The 20,560-nt window shown below is 46.2% G+C and overlaps 1 protein-coding gene across 3 annotated transcripts in view; it reads right to left on the reverse strand.

Moving 5' to 3' along the window:
* LOC140392563 (carboxypeptidase inhibitor SmCI-like) overlaps window positions 1-19,561 on the reverse strand; it is a 75,396-nt gene extending 55,835 nt beyond the window's left edge. The window contains exons 1-2 of one of the 3 annotated variants that reach the window (XM_072477898.1): window positions 19,351-19,561; window positions 2,937-3,140 (exon numbers count right to left, since the gene is read on the reverse strand). In XM_072477898.1, the coding sequence (XP_072333999.1) occupies window positions 2,937-3,140; window positions 19,351-19,432 (286 nt within the window). In that variant the 5' untranslated portion in view covers window positions 19,433-19,561. The remainder of the gene's footprint in view (window positions 1-2,936; window positions 3,141-19,350) is intronic. The other 2 variants (XM_072477919.1, XM_072477909.1) reach the window with 2 other exon arrangements.
* Between the last annotated feature and the right edge of the window lie 999 nt (window positions 19,562-20,560).

The raw sequence follows: 20,560 nt of genomic DNA on the forward strand, positions 1-20,560 counted from the left end.
GGTGTCCTGGGTAGTGGTGTCCTGGGTAGTGGTGTCGGATGTGACGGGAGCCTGTGGCTGCCCCCCTCGTCGCTGGGTGGTCGCTCCCGCACGTGACGGGGGTGTCGTCTCCCTGTTGCTCCAGGTCTCTCCGTCTCCCGTGGTCTCCGAGGGGCATCCTGCGGGCGTCGCATGCTGGAGGGTCCGGGTCTCTCCGTCTCCCGTGGTCTCCGAGGGGCATCCTGCGGGCGTCGCATGCTGGAGGGTCCGGGTCTCTCTGTCTCCCGTGGTCTCCGAGGGGCATCCTGCGGGCGTCGCATGCTGGAGGGTCCGGGTCTCTCCGTCTCCCGTGGTCTCCGAGGGGCATCCTGCGGGCGTCGCATGCTGGATAGTCCGGGTCTCTCCGTCTCCCGTGGTCTCCGAGGGGCATCCTGCGGGCGTCGCATGCTGGAGGGTCCGGGTCTCTCCGTCTCCTGTGGTCTCCGAGGGGCATCCTGCGGGCGGTCTGCATCTGCGGGGATGGGTGCCTGGACGTTTGGTCCTGCGATACACAATGAAGCATGCATGGTTAGACATCAGGCAGTGATCAGGTGATACGGGGGAGGGGGATATAGGGGAGGGGGGATATGGGGACGGGCTGTCGGTGGCTCACTTGCTGCTACGCCCCCGACCTCTGCATCAGCAACCTCCCGGTCCTCAGGTCCACCAGCCAGTTCCAGGGCCCTTTCCTCGTGTACGGTCAGTGGCCTCTCATCAGCGGGGCCTCCTCCAGTCCTCACATGCTCCCTATTGTTGTGTGCGCGCTTCTCCTATGGGTGTGGGGGGGGGGGGGGGTGGCAGGGGTAAAAGGCAACACTGTTAGGCAGGTATATGAATGCACGCCATCGGTTGCGCGTGCATTGCAGAGGTTAAGGTTAGGGCTATATTTACTTGGGGATATGGGGGAGGGGGGATATGGGGGATATGAGGGAGGGGGGGATATGGGGGATGGGGGATATGGGGGAGGGGGGATATGGGGGAGGGGGGATATGGGGAGGGGGATATGGGGGATATGGGGGAGGGGGGATATGGGGGAGGGGGGATATGGGGGAGGGGGGATATGGGGGATATGGGGGAGGGGGGATATGGGGAGGGGGGGATATGGGGGAGGGGGGGATATGGGGGAGGGGGGATATGGGGGAGGCTCACCCTGCCTGCTCTGACGAGGTCGTTCACCTTCTTGTGGCACTGGGTGCCTGTCCGTGGTGTCAGGGCCACAGCGGTGACGGCCTCTGCCACTTCCCTCCACAGACGCCGGCTGTGGCGTGGGGCAACTCTGCGGCCGTGCCCGGGATACAGGGCGTCCCTCCTCTGCTCCACCGCGTCCACACCGCGTGACTCGAACCTCGGGGCTGAGCGACGGCCAGCCATCCAGTCGGGTGTTGCGGTCGGGTGTTCCGGTCGGGTTGGGGGGAGCAGCGTGGCCTTACGAGCCGTCACGCCGTGCGGCGGGTATGACGCTGCACGGCGTGAACCACTGCGCAAGCGCCGATCCCGTTACGTCGCTGCTAGCCCATTTCGGGCCGGAGACTATCGACCCATTTTTCCGACGGAACGTAAGTCGGATTTGCTCCGTTTTTTGCGCCGATCGGTGGACTTTCCGCCGATAACGGAGAATTTCGCCCCTGCAGTGCAAAAACACCAAGAAAGTCTACAGGAAAGCAAACCAATTGGCCGTCACCTTTCAATCACTACTGACCACGAAATCAGTCCAATAAGTCCTTCACATTTTTCATGGATGTGGGTGTTGCTGGGTAGGCCATTATTTATTGCACATCCCTAATTGCCCTTGGGAAGGTGGTGATGAGATGCCTTCTTGAATTACTTTGGTCCATGTGTAGATACACCCATAGTACTGTTAGGAAGAGAGTTCTAGGATTTTGACCCAGCAACAGGGAAGGAACGATGATATATGCGCGATTTAACGCGCAAAAAAGAGTCTGATTTTGGGCGGGTGTGGCGGGGCGTGTGGCGGGGCGTTTCTCGGCGCTGGCACCGCTATCTAATGGGACTCTTCGGTTTTTTTGGCCTGAGTCGGCAAAAGCCCCGCCGAGACCGCACTGATTTCCTACACTGAAGAACTCTGCTCCTCCACCACGATCTCCGGACCCCACCACTGCCCCAACTTACATCTTTGGGGGTCCTCGAGCCCCCCTCACCCCACCTCTTAAAGGTAGGGCATACCCGGTCCTGATCCCTGGCAGGGGCAACCTGGCACCTTGGCACTGCCAGACTGGCACTCCGGCAGTACCCCTGCCAGCCTGTAAGTACCCCCAGACAAACTGGCAGTGCCACAGTGGCACTGCTGGGAGTCCATGTGGCAGTGCCAATGTGCCATGCTGGCAGCGCCAATGTACCTGAGTGCCAGCAGGAGTGCCAGGGTGCCACCCTTCCCAGAGTTCGACCACCCTGGGGCCTGCAATGACCTGGGAGACCCACCCCCAGTTGCATTAAACCTGGTCCACCTAATTTCTCACTTAAATATGTTAATCTGGATCACGCATAATGAGGGCGAGATCCAGATCGCGAGATCTCATTAGATCTTGCGAGGCGTTCCAAGTGTTGCAAATCTCACAAAAGGTAACAGCCTCGCTGCATCACCGAGTCAGGCACAACGAGGCCATAGTTCCAAGTCAGGATGGTGTGCGGCTTGGGGGAGAACTTGCAGGTGGTCATTTCCTATGCATCTGTTGCCCTCATCCTTCGAGGTGGTGCAGGCTGTAGGCGTGGGAGATGCTATAGAGCAGCCTTGGCGAGTTGCTGCAGTGCATCTTGTGGATAATACACGCTGCTCCCACCGTATGTCGGTTGGTGGGGGGAGTGAATGTTGAACGTGGTGAATGGATGCCATCCATTTCACTTCCAGATTCAAGGAAGTGTGTGTTATTGTCGAACAATTATAAGTTTGATAAGCTTACCCTTTACTTTACACTTTGCCAGACATTGTTTCTTGGTTTCAAAGTTGTTTTCATTTCCACCACATCCCCCATAAATAAATTCTTCACATTTCCGTGTAAATAAGTTGTAGAAATATCTTTGGTTAAAAGCTTTGCAGCGCCCGCCATCAGCTTTTAATGTGCATATTTCATGGCCATATGGCAAATCCGGAAGCTGTTGATCTGCTTGAGAAAAAGAGAGTGTTATTACTGGATTTAAGTAAATTAAATATTGATTTCAAGTGAAAGTTCCATTTGGTTATGTTTTTTCACCTAAGTTTATGTGTTAAATGCTGTTTGAATGTTTTCTTTTGCATCTGATTTCAGAGTTCTAAAAATATGAAGAAAACATCCCATGACTGAAAATGCAATTTTTGTCCGTTATGAGCATTGAAAATCAGATCCAGTCTCACCCCACACAATTCTAGTGACTGATGGCTGTTTGTACTGAAATAATTTGTTTCTGCTTTCTTTGTCGTTAAGACACCTACCAACTTCAAAACGGTGCCATTTATTGTTTCTATGCCCTGAATAATGCAAGTAGAGATTAACTGGCTGAATAAATTAGAATTGCAAATGATTAAATCCAACAAATGATGGGATGAGCATCTGTTGTGCTGGAATGCAGGAACATAAGAAGCACTAAAGGCGTTCACCATGTCAGGTCACAATGTTGACACTGCCCGGAATTCTTCAATCATTGCGATTCACATTTCCCGCTGGCAGTGCTTCCCCGCCAGCATGGGGTGGTTACAATGGGGAAACCCATTGACAAGCGACGGGAAGATCGAATCGCACCACCAGCGAACGGTGTGCTGCCGAGAAACAGATGGCTGGCAAACCGGGGAATCTTGTCTACTGTTGTACCAACCTCGCTATGAAAATGCAGGCCACAAAACGGAAAACTTCAAATTTGTTACAATATGTCAAAACAATTAACTAAATTGTCAACGCTTGCAAAGTTCTTTTCACAGTTTGAAGATGAAAGAATGTGGGCCTTCCTTTTAAGAGAATAGCTAACATTCATGTATTTATTACAGTGATGCTCGCAGTTTGAGATCTTCGAAACACCAAGCACAGAAGGATGCCATTCAACCCATCCTGCCTGTGTCGGCCCCTTCAAATAGTTATCCTAATGATTATGGAATCTTCTTCCCAGAATCGTTGCAAGCAATGCATTCCAGATCAAAGCCAGTCTCTGGGATTAAGTAAGACTCCCCTTACCCCCTCTTTTTAAGATGTTTTGATCATTTGTTTAAATGTTGTACCAAGGGAGATGAAACCATTGCAAGAGCACCACTACAGACCCTGATAGAAGAATCAGTTGTGGTAAAATAAACACAATTGAAGTGCTACTCTACTGATGAGAACTGGGCCCTAGAAATCTCTCGAAACTATTGAGCATTTTAAGTTAACATTGAGGAGGTGGCACAAAACTCAATGCCCAACTGAGAGCAATGCAGCCCACAATTGGCTTATCACAAACAAATTCTTGATAGCATAGCATAACTGAAGTATCCTTGAAACAGGGGAGCTTCCTCGAGAGCTATTATAAACTGCCGAGGATTACAGCTTGAGAGCTAAGACAAACATATTTCTTCACACAGATATCATTGTTTAAAACACTGAATATATTTACTGTAATTAAAAAACAAAAATAACCCAAAAGTGCGATACTATCTTGTTGACTTCTTCATAAATCACCAATTTACTTTAAGACTGCAGTACAAAAACGTGAGGATAGTCAAGTCCCCCGGGCCTGACGGGATATATCCAAGGATTCTATGGGAAGCAAGAGATGAAATTGCAGAGCCGTTGCCAATGATCCTTTTGTCCTCACTGTCAACAGGGGTGGTACCAGGGGACTGGAGAGTGGCAAATGTCGTGCCCCTGTTCAAAAAAGGGGCTAGGGATAACCCTGGGAATTACAGGCCAGTTAGTCTTACTTCGGTGGTAGGCAAAGTAATGGAGAGGGTACTGAAGGATAGGATTTCTGAGCATCTGGAAAGACACTGCTTGATTAGGGATAGTCAGCACGGATTTGTGAGGGGTAGGTCTTGCCTTACAAGTCTTATTGAATTCTTTGAGGAGGTGACCAAGCATATGGATGAAGGTAAAGCAGTGGATGTAGTGTACATGGATTTTAGTAAGACATTTGATAAGGTTCCCCATGGTAGGCTTCTGCAGAAAGTAAGGAGGCATAGGATAGTGGGAAATTTGGCCAGTTGGATAACGAACTGGCTAACCGATAGAAGTCAGAGAGTGGTGGTGGATGGCGTACCGCAGGGATCAGTTCTGGGTCCTCTGCTGTTTGTGATTTTCATTAACGACTTGGATGAGGGAGTTGAAGGGTGGGTCAGTAAATTTGCAGATGATACGAAGATTGGTGGAGTTGTGGATAGTGAGGAGGGTTGTTGTTGTCGGCTGCAAAGAGACATAGATAGGATGCAGAGCTGGGCTGAGAAGTGGCAGATGGAGTTTAACCCTGAAAAGTGTGGGGTAGTCCATTTTGGAAGGACAAATATGAATGCGGAATACAGGGTTAACGGTGGAGTTCTTGGCAATGTGGAGGAGCAGAGAGATCTTGGGGTCTATGTTCATACATCTTTGAAAGTTGCCACTCAAGTGGATAGAGCTGTGAAGAAGGGCTATGGTGTGCTAGCGTTCATTAACAGAGGGATTGAATTTAAGAGCCATGAGGTGATGATGCAGCTGTACAAAACTTTGGTAAGGCCACATTTGGAGTACTGTGGACAGTTCTGGTCACCTCATTTTAGGAAGGATGTGGAAGCTTCGGAAAAGGTGCAAAGGAGATTTACCAGGATGTTGCCTGGAATGGAGAGTAGGTCTTACGAGGAAAGGTTGAGGGTGCTAGGCCTTTTCTCATTAGAATGGACAAGGATGAGTGGCGACTTGATAGAGGTTTATAAGATGATCAGGAAAAGAGATAGAGTAGACAGTCAGAGACTTTTTCCCCGGGTGGAACAAACCATTACAAGGGGACATAAATTTAAGGTGAATGGTGGAAGATATAGGGGGGATGTCAGAGGTAGGTTCTTTACCCAGAGAGTAGTGGGGGCATGGAATGCACTGCCTGTGGAAGTAGTTGAGTCGGAAACATTAGGGACCTTCAAGCAGCTATTAGATAGGTACATGGATTACGGTAGAATGATATAGTGTAGATTAATTTGTTCTTAAGGGCAGCACGGTAGCATTGTGGATAGCACAATTGCTTCACAGCTCCAGGGTCCCAGGTTCGATTCCGGCTTGGGTCACTGTCTGTGCGGAGTCTGCATATCCTCCCTGTGTGTGCGTGGGTTTCCTCCGGGTGCTCCGGTTTCCTCCCACAGTCCAAAGATGTGCAGGTTAGGTGGATTGGCCATGATAAATTGCCCTTAGTGTCCAAAATTGCCCTTAGTGTTGGGTGGAGGTGTTGACCTTGGGTAGGGTGCTCTTTCCAAGAGCTGGTGCAGACTCAATGGGCCGAATGGCCTCCTTCTGCACTGTAAATTCTATGATAATAATGATTAATCTAGGACAAAGGTTCAGCACAACATCGTGGGCCGAAGGGCCTGTTCTGTGCTGTATTTTTCTATGTTCTATGTTCTACATCGGATTACTACATTTAGGATAGAAATATTAAGGAAAAGTAAGTGTGCCTTGAAACTGCCGTGGGCCTAATTCATTTTTTGGGTCGGAGTTTTGTCCAGCTCTATGGTGGGCTCTTTATGAACATTTCACTCTATGTAGATGGCTGCCTCAGGGTACTCGGATTACAACACCCAAAATGTGGAGCATCAAAATCTATAAGGATCATAATCCTCCCAAAGATGTCCAGGAATTTTGTGAAAAACCTTTTTCATGAGCCAAGTGTCATAACCAACATGGGGCCTATGGGGTGGGAATGATTGGCTTCGCCGTGTCCCTTGCAGAGTATGAGCTCCCCAGTTAAGTGGGTGGGGGAAACTCAATCTATATTGTATACAAGATAGGCCAGTTCGGCACGCAACCTGTTAAGGCCCACCTGGGAACTACCAGGAGCTGTGTATTATAGCCTTGTAAATAAACCTATTTGATATAACTCGGTGTGGACTCTCTGCGACATCTTAAAACCAACATCTAGCATTCTGGTTCTAGAAAGGTAGAACAGAAGAAGGTTCAAGGCTTTCCTGCTACTGCTTAATGAAGGACCACGGCCAATGTTCCTCCTAATTTTTCTCTGCTGTGTGCCCATTTGATGGCATTCACAGCCACCTTAAGATTTGCCATGCACACATCTCTTAAAGGGACTGCCTCTTGACGGAGACCTATTTTTCTCCTGCACTGTAAGTTCTGATTGTACTGCAGCTGCACCCTTGCTAAATTTGGGAGGTATAATAATCACCAGATCTCTTCTCTTCCTTCATATCAGTGGCACCAGGGAGATTGAAAGGCCCAGGAATGGGGCAGTTGGCTTCAGCCCACAGCTGACCATGATCTAAATATAGTGAGATGGTCAAAGAGTGGTCAAGTTCCTGCTGGGGAGGATGAAGGAAGCAAGCAAACAGATTTAAGAGGCAGCGATCTGGCAGTAAACCTGCCTTCACATTTTCTGGCCTCACTGCTGATACACTGCCCTGTTATGGAGAGTGTAGTGGATTAAAATTGAGGGCTTAATGGCACAAACAAAATTATTTTACATGTGCTTCCAATGCACCTGTAAAATGGGAGGAGGGTGTGGTGAGTGTCTCTATAAGGTCAACACAGCAGAGTAAGGGTCATCTGGCCTGGGTGACCAATGACGACTCAGAGTAGGAAATCACCCCAGGGAGTGAAGTCTTCTTAGGCAAAGAGATGTTTTGGAGCTAGCTGCAGCCTTGTGGCTACTGTCCATTTTGTGTTAATAAATCCTTTTTGTGTTCACTAATGGGGTCTCTGAAAGTGCATCTTGAGTAATATAGAATCAGAAAAAATGGACAGTTGCAAGATGGGTGAGCAATGAAGAGAACACAGCAAGGCCTCTGGGTCAGAATCCACAAGAAGGGTGAGAGAAATACAGAAAACTATCTCTACTTACATTGTAGACCAGGAGGGGTTTGGGAGGCTTACTACATTGGAGAGGCTGAGGAACAGACGCAGAAGAGACCTGAATTTGCCAGCAGAGTCGGCAGGTTTAGAAAGAAACATTGAACAAAGAACAAAGAAACATTGAACAAAGAACAAAGAAAAGTACAGCATTGGAACAGGCCCTTTGGCCCTCCAAGCCTGCGCCGACCATGCTGCCTGTCTAAACTAAAATCTTCTACACTTCCTGGGTCCGTATCCCTCTATTCCCATCCTATTCATGTATTTGTCAAGATGCCCCTTAAACGTCACTATCGTCCCTGCTTCCACCACCTCCTCCGGCAGCGAGTTCCAGGCACCCACTACCCTCGGTGTAAAGAAATTGCCACATACATCTCCTCTAAACCTTGCCCCTCACACCTTAAACCTATGCCCCCTAGTAATTGACCCCTCTACCTTGGGAAAAAGCCTCTGACTATCCACTCTGTCTATGCCCCTCATAATGTTGTCGACCTCTATCATGTCGCCCCTCAACCTCTGTCGTTTCAGTGAGAACAAACTGAATTTATTCAAACTCTCCTCATAGCTAATGCCCTCGATACCAGGCAACACCCTGGTAAATCTCTTCTGCACCCTCTCTAAAGCCTTCACATCCTCTGGTAGTGTGGCGACCAGAATTGAACACTATTCTCCAAGTGTGGCCTAACTAATGTTCTATACAGCTGCAACATGACTTGCCAATTTTTATACTCAATGCCCCGGCCAATGAAGGCAAGCATGCCGTATGCCTTCTTGACTACCTTCTCCACCTGTGACCTATGGACCTCTACATCTAGATCTCTCTGACTGTCGATACTCTTGAGGGTTATACCATTCACTGTATATTCCCTACCTGTATTACCTTCCAAAATGCCTCACATTGGATTAAACTCCATCTCCAAACAATCTAAATCCTGCTGTATCCTCTGACAGTCCTCATCGCTATCCGCAATTCCACCAACCTTTGTGTCGTCCGCAAACGTACTAAACAGACTAGTTACATTTTCCTCCAAATCATTTATATATACTACAAACAGCAAAGGCCCCAGCATTGATCCCTGCGGATCACCACTCGTCACAGCTCTCCAATCAGAAAAGCATCCTTCCATTGCTACCCTCTGCCTTCTATGACCTAGCCAGTTCTGTATCCATCTTGACAGCTCACCTCTGATCCTGTGTGACTTCACATTTTGTACCAGTCTGCCATGAGGAAAAGGATTGGATAAAAAAGAACAAGAGAAAAACCCTGTGAAACAAGAGTTGTCGCTTTAAGTTTCAAAAAATAGAACTTAAGTTTGAAAAAAAGAGTTGCTGCAAAGCGGTTTAAAAAGACACAGAAAACAGTGTTTTGAGTAAAGAAAAATGTCCAAAGTGAGCTGCAGTGAGGTCTCCCGAACTGCAGGAAGATCAAGAAGATGAAGTTGAGTAACGGGACCCAATATACAGAGTCGTTATGAGCCTCCAGGCATTCTGTGGCAGCGATCGCTGCACTGGTGACCTTTAATTGGGCAAACAGGTTCTCAAGATTTTATTACAACTGATACCTTCATTAAAATAATTGACTCTCTGAACAGCCAGAGGAAAAAAAATCCACAGATTGCTGAAAGCACTTTCCTTTAATAAAAGGAGGTTCAAAATTTCAAAACAAAGAATAGCCAGCTTTGCGCCAAGACTCCAAAAGCATGGGAAAAACACAGACAGAAAGCCGACAGCTCCTGTCAGCTGAGTGAAAAAGAAGGATGACAGTCTTAAAGTGGAAATACACTTAAAAAGATAATACATTTAAAGTGGCAATGAAATGTAAAATGAAATGAAAATAGCTTATTGTCGCAAGGAGACTTCAAATGAAATTTCTGTGAAAAGCCCCTAGATGCACTAAAATGGACTAAAACGTGGCAACCACAAGAAGGAACAAACGGCTATGGACAAGAGAATTAAAGACCCCAGATAATAATTAATTAATAATCTTTATTTGCACAAGTAAGCTTACTTACTTACACTGCAATCAAGTTACTGTGAAACGGCCCTAGTTGTCACATTCTGGCACCTGTTTGGGTACACAGAGGGAGAATTCAGAATGTCCAATTCACCTAACAGCACATCTCTGGGGACTTGTGGGAGGAAACTGGAGTACCTGGAGAAAACCCACGCAACCTCGGGGAGAATGTGCAGTCTCCACACAGACAGTGACCCAAGCCGGGAATCGAAACTGGGTGTGAAGCAACAGTAGAGGGCAACTCTCAAAAAAGGTCCACAGGAATCAAAAACCTCAGAGGAGGCAACGAAGACGTCAAGTAAAAGTAAATGGTAGACCTCAGAGGAGGCAATGAACACGGTGCGGCATGGTGGCACAGTGGTTAGCACTGCTGACTCACAGCTCCAGGGTCCCAGGCCAGGGTCCCAGGTTCAATGCCGGCCTTGGGTGACTATGCTGAGTTTGCACTTTCTCCCCGTGTCTGCGTTAGTTTCCTCCGGGTGTTTCCTCCCACAGTCCAAAGACATGCAGGTTAGGTGGATTAGCCATGCTAAATTGTCCCTGAGTGTTCAAAAGGTTGGGTTGGGTTGGGTTTTTGAGTTACAGGGATAAGGTGGAAACCTGGGCTTGTGTAGCGTGGTCTTTCCAATGACTTGATGGGCTGAATGGCTTCCTTCTGCACTGTAAAATTCTATGATTCTATAAACACCTCAAGGGAGAGGCAATGTAAGATCTCAGAGGAGGCAATTAAGATCTCACAGAAGAGCAACAAAGACCCCAGGAGGGCATTGAAAGAAGGACAATGAAAGACTGCACAAGGGCAACAAGAGAATTGAAGAATGGAAACAAGTTCACATTTCGTTAGAGACAGACCTGACCAAAAGTGAAGCCAAAACATTTTGGTTGAAGTTAAGGTAAGTAGAAATAAACATTCCGTGTAAAATGTATAATTCCAGTAAGCATGGTGGATTCCCCTCAGAAGAAACACGGAAATTAAAGACTTCTTTTGTAAGGGCCCCGAAGAATCCAGCACGAGTTTTAAGGATACAAAATAATAACGTTTATTTACTATAACAATATATACATAACAGTAGCAGTCACTTCCCTTGCTACCTTCTCCTTCCTCCTGGTTCCTGGACTGGCCAGCTTATTTATAGTAGGAGTTTCTCCGCCCCCCCCCTCATTGGGGAAGTTCATACTCCCATAGGATTGTGGGATAGTCATTAGTCCCCAGCCAATCGTCAGTAGGCAGGTTATAACAACTTCAAAAGAAATTAGGAACTATTGAACATAAACAGGTATCAGTAAAACAAATTAAAGCTCTAGAGAAGAGATTAAAACAACAAGGTGAAATGACTGACAGCAAACCTGGAGAATAAAAAAGTTGCAAAAATTGACAAAACAAATTTACAAATAAGGAGAAATTAACAAGATAATGGAAAATAAGCTGAACTCAAGGAAAAGAGTACCCTACTTAAGCCCGCACCTCCACCCTATCCCCGTAACCCAGTAACCCCACCTAACCACTTTGGACATGAAGGGCAATTTATCATGGCCAATCCACCTAATCTGCATATCCTTGGACTGTGGAAGGAAACCAGAGTACCCGGAGGAAACCCACCCAGACACGGGGAGAACATGCAGACTCTGCACAGACAGTGACCCAAGCCGGGAATCGAACCTGGGACCGTAGAGCTGTGAAGCAACAGTGCTAACCACTGTGCTATCATGCTACAAAGCCTACCAATTAAAGCATTGATATTTAAACACACATGCCTGAAGATTTCATCAATGAGCCATCACCACTACAATGAAATGAAATGAAAATCGCTTATTGTCACGAGTAGGCTTCAATGAAGTTACTGTGAAAAGCCCCTAGTCGCCACATTCTGGCGCCTGTTCGGGGAGGCTGGTACGGGAATTGAACTGTGCTGCTGGCCTGCCTTGGTCTGCTTTAAAAGCCAGCGATTTAGCCCAGTGAGCTAAATCAGTTATGTACATTATACATAATATGACATAGTGTTATAATATAAAACATCGGTGGTCAATCAAGTTGGATCCCCGGAATTATGAGCTGGAATTCTCCATCCATTCCCGCCTGTGGGATTCTCTGGTCCAGTTGCAGTTAATGGAGTTTTTGCTGAGCACCAAATTCTCTGTTCTTGCTAGCAACAGTGGTGAGGCAAATTCAGATCAGAGAATCCCTGCCATTGTCTCTAAAACTGGATCCCTGTATTACCAAGTAGATATGGAGAGACAGATCACCCTAAACCTGAAGAGTAGAGAGATGCTCCAGCAGTCACTGTTGCTATCAAGAAATGTTTTCGAACCCGTAAGCAACAAAGTGCCTGACTGACCTGATTTAAACGTAACTGATGTCTCTGTGGAAGAAAGTAGGAATGAAGTGCCTGTACCAGAAGAGATACCTGTCATTGCAGTTCCTGTTAATGCCAACGCAATGGAAGTATCTCAGACTACAGAATTGCACCGCTCTACAAGAAACAGAAAAATCCTTCATAGACCTCAATTTATTTTGTTCCACTCATGTATATAATGTTTAGTTAGAATTTAAGACCGAGTAAATGTGTTATTGAAGATTGTATAAAGGAGGATAAGGGGAGGGGTATGATGATTGTCTCTTTAAGGGCAACACAGCTGAGTAAAAGACACCTGACCTAGGTGACCAATGGCCACTCAGAGTAGGGTACCACTCCAGGGGGTGGCGTCCTCTTAGACAAAGAGATATTTTGGAGATAGCTGCAGCTATGTGGCTGATGTACATTTCTTGGTAATTCATTCTTTTTATGTTCACTAATGAAGTCTCTTCAGGTGCATCATTACAGAGGGAAAACTGTGCCTTCGATCTTTCGGAAATTTTAATGTAACAAAATGAAAACAAATGAGCAATAGATCCAGATTCAATTTTTTTTTTAAGTACCAAAAATGGGAATCCCCACATTCTTAAAGAATGCGAGCTTTTAGTTCTGTAATTTACTTCATATTATAGCCAACAATGTGCAGTGTATTGATCAACAGATAAGCTGCCACAAATTTACACGGGTGACATATATTCAACAAACCACAACCATATCAATCCAGCTTTGTGGGGTGTAGAATGTTAAGAAGGTCACGTAACAAATTAAATGAATCATTCTTCCAGGTTCCTGCGTGTTTTTGGTACTTCTGAATGGAATACTGTCCTGGGCAAGCCAATAGCTCTGAGAATTATCTCAGAAAAATCTGTATTCATGACAATTTTCTACATCTTACTAAAAGTGTTAAAGCTGTCTACCTTCTAGGAAACTTATTGTAAGATTGGAATTTGCATGCCTTAAGGTTGGAGATAAACGCATTTAAATTTTATGGAAAAGAAAATTAATCTTGGAAATAATTATTGCTTAAGTTAAAAAGTTACCGATTGAGAGAAGAGTCTCAATGCCAGGAACTAATTATATTTCTGATGACAAATTGTCATCCTTTGTCTAATGGGTTAGTGACATCCTACCCACATTTTTATTTCAGTACAGGCAATGAGGTCATTTCTAACTTCAAAAATGTGCGAAACACACTATTATAATGGAATTCAGATATCCTGATTATCCATCTCTACACAGTGGTTTTAGATTATAATAAAAAAGATGTTCACATCATGCAGTAATATAAAAGTATATTAATTTAAAATCTCTTGTGCTTGGATTCTATCTGTATCTGTTGGCTGTTCAAAATTGAATTAAGAAATGAGAAAAACTTGCACGTATATGACAAGCGCAATTTAATAACAAAAACTGTCTCCCGTTTTGGGCGGGTTTAGAGGGGTCGTTCCCGGCACTACCTGGCAATCGAACAGGACTCTGCCTCGGTGGGACATTCAGTCACGTTTCCTGCACTGAGGAGCTCTGCTCACCAGTGCAATGGCGGACAGATCTCTTGACCCCCAAATTCAACCCCTCCAATCCTCCAACTCACCTGCTGAGGAGTCCTCACGCACCCCCACCCCCTCCCGCCCCATACCCAACTCATACTGACAGGGAAACCTCGGGCCCAAACCCAAGCACAGGAAAAGTGCCTCTGGCACCTTGAAAGTGCCAGACTTGAACCCTGGCAGTGCAAGGCTGGCACCTGGGTGACACTGCAAAGATCCCCAGGTTGCACTGCCAGGGTGGCAGTGCCATGATTTCACAGAATTTACAGCGCAGAAGGAGGCCATTCAGCCCATCGAGTCTGCACCGGCTCTTGGAAAGAGCACCCTACCCTAGATCCACACCTCCACCCTATCCCCATAACCCAGTAACCCCACCCAATGCTAAGGGCAATTTTGGACACTAAGGACAATTTACAATGGCCAATCCACCTAACCCGCACATCTTTGGACTGTGGGAGGAAACTGGAGCACCCGGAGGAAACCCACGCACACACGGGGAGGATGTGCATACTCCGCACACACAGGAATCCCGGAAGAGACCTCTCGCAGGATTTACCGGCCGCGTACCGTCCAATTCCGGTAGGACTTGCCAGTAAATCACGTCCGACACCTTTTACAATTTCAGGATATCCCAAAGTGTACACAGCCAATGAAGTATTTCTAAAGTGTAGTAACTATTGTAATGCAATTCTCCATTAAAGTACAAAATTAAAGTACAAAACAGAAGCATTTTGTTTTCTTAAAATAAATTTTGAGTACCGAATTCTTTTTTCCAATTAAGGGGTAATATAGCATGGCCAATCCATCTACCTTGCGCATCTTTTTGGGGGTGAGACCCACGCAGACACAAGGGGAATGTGCAAATTCCACACGGACAGTGAACCGGGGCTGGGATCGAACCTGGGTCCTCGGTGCTGTGAGGCAGCAGTGCGAACCATTGCACCACCGTGCTGCCCCAGCATTTTGATGTTCATACATGCTCTTTAAGGTTGAAAACTGGTTACCGTGATTTAGAGCCAGAGATTTTGTGGAATCTGATTATCTGATTGACACATTTCGAGGGTTGTTTTCAAAGCAGACTTTTGAACTGATATTTTCTTTTCAACAGCATTTTAAGAGATATCATTGATATTATATCGCTCGTTGGCTCTGTGCATAGTGCATATGGAGAGTAGGCATGAAAAGGGATGGAGTGGGGGGGGGGGGGGGGGGCTGGAGGGCCTAGCAGTCTTTAATACAACTGGGATGAAGTCACAGAGAATCATAGCAAGCCTTCTGCAACTAGTCCGCCGCAACCCTCGGCTGCCTCTATGGCCGCATCAAAACTGCTTCTGGGGGTCAGCGATCCTAACTCAACGCTGCCCCGCCCCATCCCAGTTTAAAAATAGTCCTGGCTGGGGATATTTTTATGGTGCCAGTCTGCTCAGTCAAGAAACTTCTGATTCAAACCTCCCATCTCAATGGTGGAAATCCAGCCCTTATTCCAGAATTTTTCAAAATCAGGCCCGTGACCCTGATTAATAATATTCCATTATTTAAAGACCATCGTCAGGTCATCAGTCAGGCTACCAATGCACAATATCACACTTCTCTGTATTGAAATTAATTTTCTATTTATGCGTCCACTCTGCGGGTTTGTACTTTCTTGTACTTTGTCAGTCTTCCTCAGTCGTAACTGTACCCATCCTCAAACCACAACTCCCCAAATAATATTGTTAAATGTTTCATTAGTAAATGGGGAGACATTGGTGAAGTGATAATGTCACTGGACTAGTAATCCAGGCCCACACTGAAGCTCTGACATGGGTTCAAATCCCACCATGGCAACTGGTGGAGTTTAGATTCAATTAATAATAATCTGTAATATAAAGTTAGTCTTGGTAATGGTGACCGTGACAACTATCAATGATTGTCGTTAAAAACCACATCTGGTTCACTAATATCCCTTCGAGAAGAAAATCTGCTGCCCATGCCTGGTCTGGCCTACATGTGACTCCAGACCCACAGCAATGTGATTTTAAAAAATTTGTTCATGGGACATGGGTATCGCTCGCTGGGCTAGCATTTCTTGTCCATCCCTAATGGCCCTTGAGGGGCAGTTAAGAGTCAATCATATTGCTGTGGATGAATCACATGTTGGCCAGGCCAGGTAAGGATGGCAGATTTATCTCTCTGAAGGAAATTATGAACCAGATGGGCTTTTATGACAATCGAGAATGCTTTCATGGTCATCATTAGACTTTTAATTCCAGATTTTTATTGAATTCAAATGTCACCATCTGCCATGGTGAGGTTTAAACCTGGGTCCATAGAGTATTATTCTGGGTCTCTGGATTGCCAATCCAGTGACAATACCACTACAACACTGCCCACGTTGGCCCTTAATGTTTGAACTCCAGGGCAGAGGAAAGTGTATGTTGTGGGGTACACCAAAGATGCACCCCCCAGCAGTTCCCAGGTAAGAATTCTACAGCAATTGCCCAGGAAGTTCAAACTTCTAATGGCCAACAGCCCTACAATGGGGCCTATCTGAAGATGCAATATTAATCACAAACATTAGATGGTTCCGACTGTATTAAGTCAATAGTTACTCAGAAAAAAATTAGAACAATTAAAACCACTTCCAGCTTCTGAGTAATTATTTTACTGGCCTCTCCTGTCCTGCCTTGGTATCTTCTGACTACCCACCCGGCTCTGCCCCCCCCACTACAGCCCCAACAGGAGGCTTCCAAACCCCCACAGGACCCTGAGCTACATCCCACCTACACCCTTGACAGCCCCCAAGGGAATGCCCCTCTTCCCCCGACCCATATGGGCTCGTCCCACCTCTCAGGCTCTGAGTAACCCGACTGAATTTTCCATCGATTGCACCCCCCCTCCCCCAACCCTGACTACACCTGCCAGCCAACTGCAAAGCCCTCTGACTGTTCCCAAACACCCAACATCATAGGGGGGGGCATGGTAGCACAGTGGCTAGCACAGTTGCTTCACAGCTCCAGAGTCCCAGGTTTGATTCCCGGCTTGGCTCACTGTTTGTGCGGAGTTTGCACTTTCTCCCCGTGTGTACGTGGGTTACCTCCGGGGGCTCCGGTTTCCTCCCACAGTCCAAAAATGTGCAGGTTAGGTGGATTGGCCATGCTAAATTGCCCTTAGTGTCCAAAAAGTTTGGGTGGGGTTGCTGGGTTACGGGGATGAATGGAAATGTGGGATTAGATAGCGTGCTCTTTCCAAAGGCCGGTGGAGACTTGATGGGATGAATGGCCTCCTTCTGCACGGTAAGTTCTATGATTCTATGATCACACCCCCCACACCCCCAACCAATTATCAAACTTGTCTTCTCCCTGGCTTGAAAATGGCTTGACCTTTAAAATTACATGATTTATGCCAACTGGTGACTTAAGAAAGAGGAAGTGGCCTCCTTGTGTCCCCATGCAGTCCTTGGCCAAAATCCACAGGAGCACACGTCCCAGCACTGTTCTCACCTTGCCTGAGTTGGAAGGTTGGGCGAGAAAGGATCACCTGGATTCCCAGCTTGGGAACTAGGAGCAGTGTGGCAATCGGACTCTAATTGTCACACCACAGAAGTTCAGGACTGTTGACTTTGAAATGCTGTGGAACGCCACTCTGTTCAAAGACCATTAGGGATGGACAACAAACGCTCGCCTTACCAGTGATGCCCACATTCAATGAAATAATTTTTTAAATCAGTAATTAAATTGATATATTTGCAGACATTGAAAATATATAAAAACATCAAATGTGCACATCTGAACAAAATACAAAGATTGAAATAAGCAATTATGTTTTGAAATGTTTTGCAAGGACAGAGGTGAAAAAAGCTGTGACTGTTACAAAAGGAGCTATCAGCAGCTTTTGCAGTTATTACTGAAAATTATTTCCGACATTACAACAGTGACTATATTTCAAAGTACTTCATTTGTTTTGGGATTCTGAGATGCTGAAAAGTGTTACAGTCTTTATTTAGTTTTCTTTTCGTCTTTCACGCTAGCGAGATTATAATTCAAAACTGTATAGTATCAACCCTGTTTTAAGTATGAAGTATTGCACTTACATCAGTCAGTTATTCCATCAAACTGGCACTTTTACTAGATTCCAGCAGAACCCATGTGTAGGTAGAGCAGGCAGTAAAGAAGGCAAATGGTATGCTGGCCTTCATAGCGAGAGGATTTGCATATCGGAATAGAGATGGTTTACTGCAATTGTATAGGGTTGTGGAGGCCACACCTGGAGTATTGAGTGCAGTTTTGGTGTCCTTATCTGAGGAAGGATGTTCTTGCTACGGAGCAACTGCAGCGAAGGTTTACCAGGCTGATTCCTGGGATGGCGGGACTGTCATACGAGTAGAGACTAAGTCGGTGTGGATTATGTTCATTGGAGTTTAGAAGAGTGAGAGGGGAACTCATAGAAACTTACAAAAGAAACTTACAAAATTCTAACAGGATTTGACAGGGGGGATTCGGAAAGAATGTTCCCGATGCTGGGGGAGTCCAGAACCAGGGGGTCACAGTTTGAGGATGAGAGGTAAACCTTTTAGGACTGAGGTGAGGAGAAATTTCTTCACTCAGAGTGGTGAATCTGTGGAATTCACGACCACTAAAAGCAGTTAAGGCCAAAACGCTGTGTAATTTCAAAGAATTAGATGTAGTTCCTGGGGCTAAAGGGATCAAGGGACGGGGAAGGCAGGATCAGAGTATTGAACTTGATGATCAGGCATGATCAGAATGAATGGCAGCTCAGGCTTGAGGGGCTGTATGGCCTCCTTCTGCTTCTAATTTCTATGTATGTTTCTATGATGCCTTGTGCTAACTCATAAGCCACCAACTTTTTCTTTGTGCTTCAATCTGGTGCTCAGTTAATGGTTAAAGGTCAGTGGGGAATTCAGTTGTTCAAATCGTCAACAAAAGAACAGAAAATGCTGGAATTGGGTGGTCAGTGGCCGGGTGAGCTGAATGGCCTCCTTCTGCACTGTAAGGATTCTATGAAATACTCAGCAGGTCTGGCAGCATCTAAACGGAGTTAAGTTTCCAAGTGGAAAGAGTCCTTCAAACGTTAACTCCGTTTCTCTCTCCACAGATGTTATCAGACCTGCTGAATATTTCCGGTACTTGCTACTTTTATTTTGCTTTTGAACGGATCGTTAGTTGGAGTTGATTTCTTTTTTCAGACCACACGCTGTGTGTACTAGTGTCCCCGCTATTCCTCCTGTACGCTTGTACTGCGTATGTGCGTCGTACATCCATCAGTCCTGCCCAGGGTTACACTGGAAAAACAACGTTCCTGCCAAAACTAGGAGGGTTTACATATTTCAGAATTCTCGGTGCGATCAATAACACATTGCTAAGTTGCGCCAGTTTGATCAGAGTCAACAATTCCTTGATTCCCCAAACGGTACTTACCAGTCTTTGCTGATGCCTTGGGAGTCGTTTTGCAGTCCACAATGAGCAACAGCACGGTCACTTTCAGCAAGGTGAAGAACATGATGAGAGGTGAGAATGGGGCTGGTCACTGCCACCCCGGAGAGACTGCTACAAAAGTGGGTGGCGATTCCCCTCCACTCCTCTTCTATTCTTGCTCTCGAAGTTGACTGAAGTAAGATCCCACCTACTTCCGGTTGCTGGATGACTCCACTCCGTGAATTACGACTCCTAACCCACCCCCTGTCTCTGTGCAAACACAGCCCAGAGCGTACATCCTGTGATACATACAGGAATCATTGCAGGCGAACGTGACACCAAGTCATGTCATCGATTAGTGTCAATAAAGAACAACGCAAATGAAAGTGTGAAAGTTCACATGGGAGCCCAGTCATTTTGCCTGTCACCTCACACACGTAATACTCTTCTTACATTCAAAAGGAGTTTTGAAATTATTCGACGGGCGTCGGAAATGGAAAAATACCAAGAAAACCGACAAGAGATTTCTGTCTTGTCCATATTTCTCCAGGAGGCTATTTGTAACATTAATATCACTTTCTAATGGTAAAAGTATTAGAAGTAGGGGGAAAGAATGTGCATTGTTTTTGTTGCACGGTGTTGGATCCCGCTTGTTAGGTCTTGGTGAAGTTTTCATACCCTTCAGTAGGTTTGTTTACCAATCCTGGTATATTTTCTTCGGCAGGATTGGGAGTTGTGTGAGGAGCTTTCTGCTCATGAGATGTTTGAATGGGGCCAGGTAGTATTGGGACTGGGTGGACCTGTGGGTGAGCAGTGCTGTGGGCAACTCCTTTTTTTGGAGTTTTTTTGCAGGGCAGAGCACTCTTTCAGCCACCCCATTTGACTGGATATCTTAAGGAGCTGATGTGGCGGTGGAACCCAGATGTGGTGGTGAAGTGCGCAAAATATTCATTGGAAAATTGTGAACCGTTAGCGGACACAATCACACTTGGGATACCATGGTTCAAGGGCTGTACGGTGGCGCAGTGGTTAGCACTGCTTCCTCACAGTGCCAGGGAACTGGGTTTGATTCTAACCTTAGATTACTGAGTGGAGTTTGACATTCTCCCCGTGTCTGCCTGAATTTCCTCCGGGTGCTCCAGTTTCCTCCCACAGTCCAAAGATGTGCAGGTTAGGTGGATTGGCCATACTAGATTGCCCCTTAGTGTCCAAC

This window comes from Scyliorhinus torazame, chromosome 2, assembly GCF_047496885.1.
Source record: "Scyliorhinus torazame isolate Kashiwa2021f chromosome 2, sScyTor2.1, whole genome shotgun sequence".
NCBI lineage: Eukaryota > Metazoa > Chordata > Chondrichthyes > Carcharhiniformes > Scyliorhinidae > Scyliorhinus > Scyliorhinus torazame.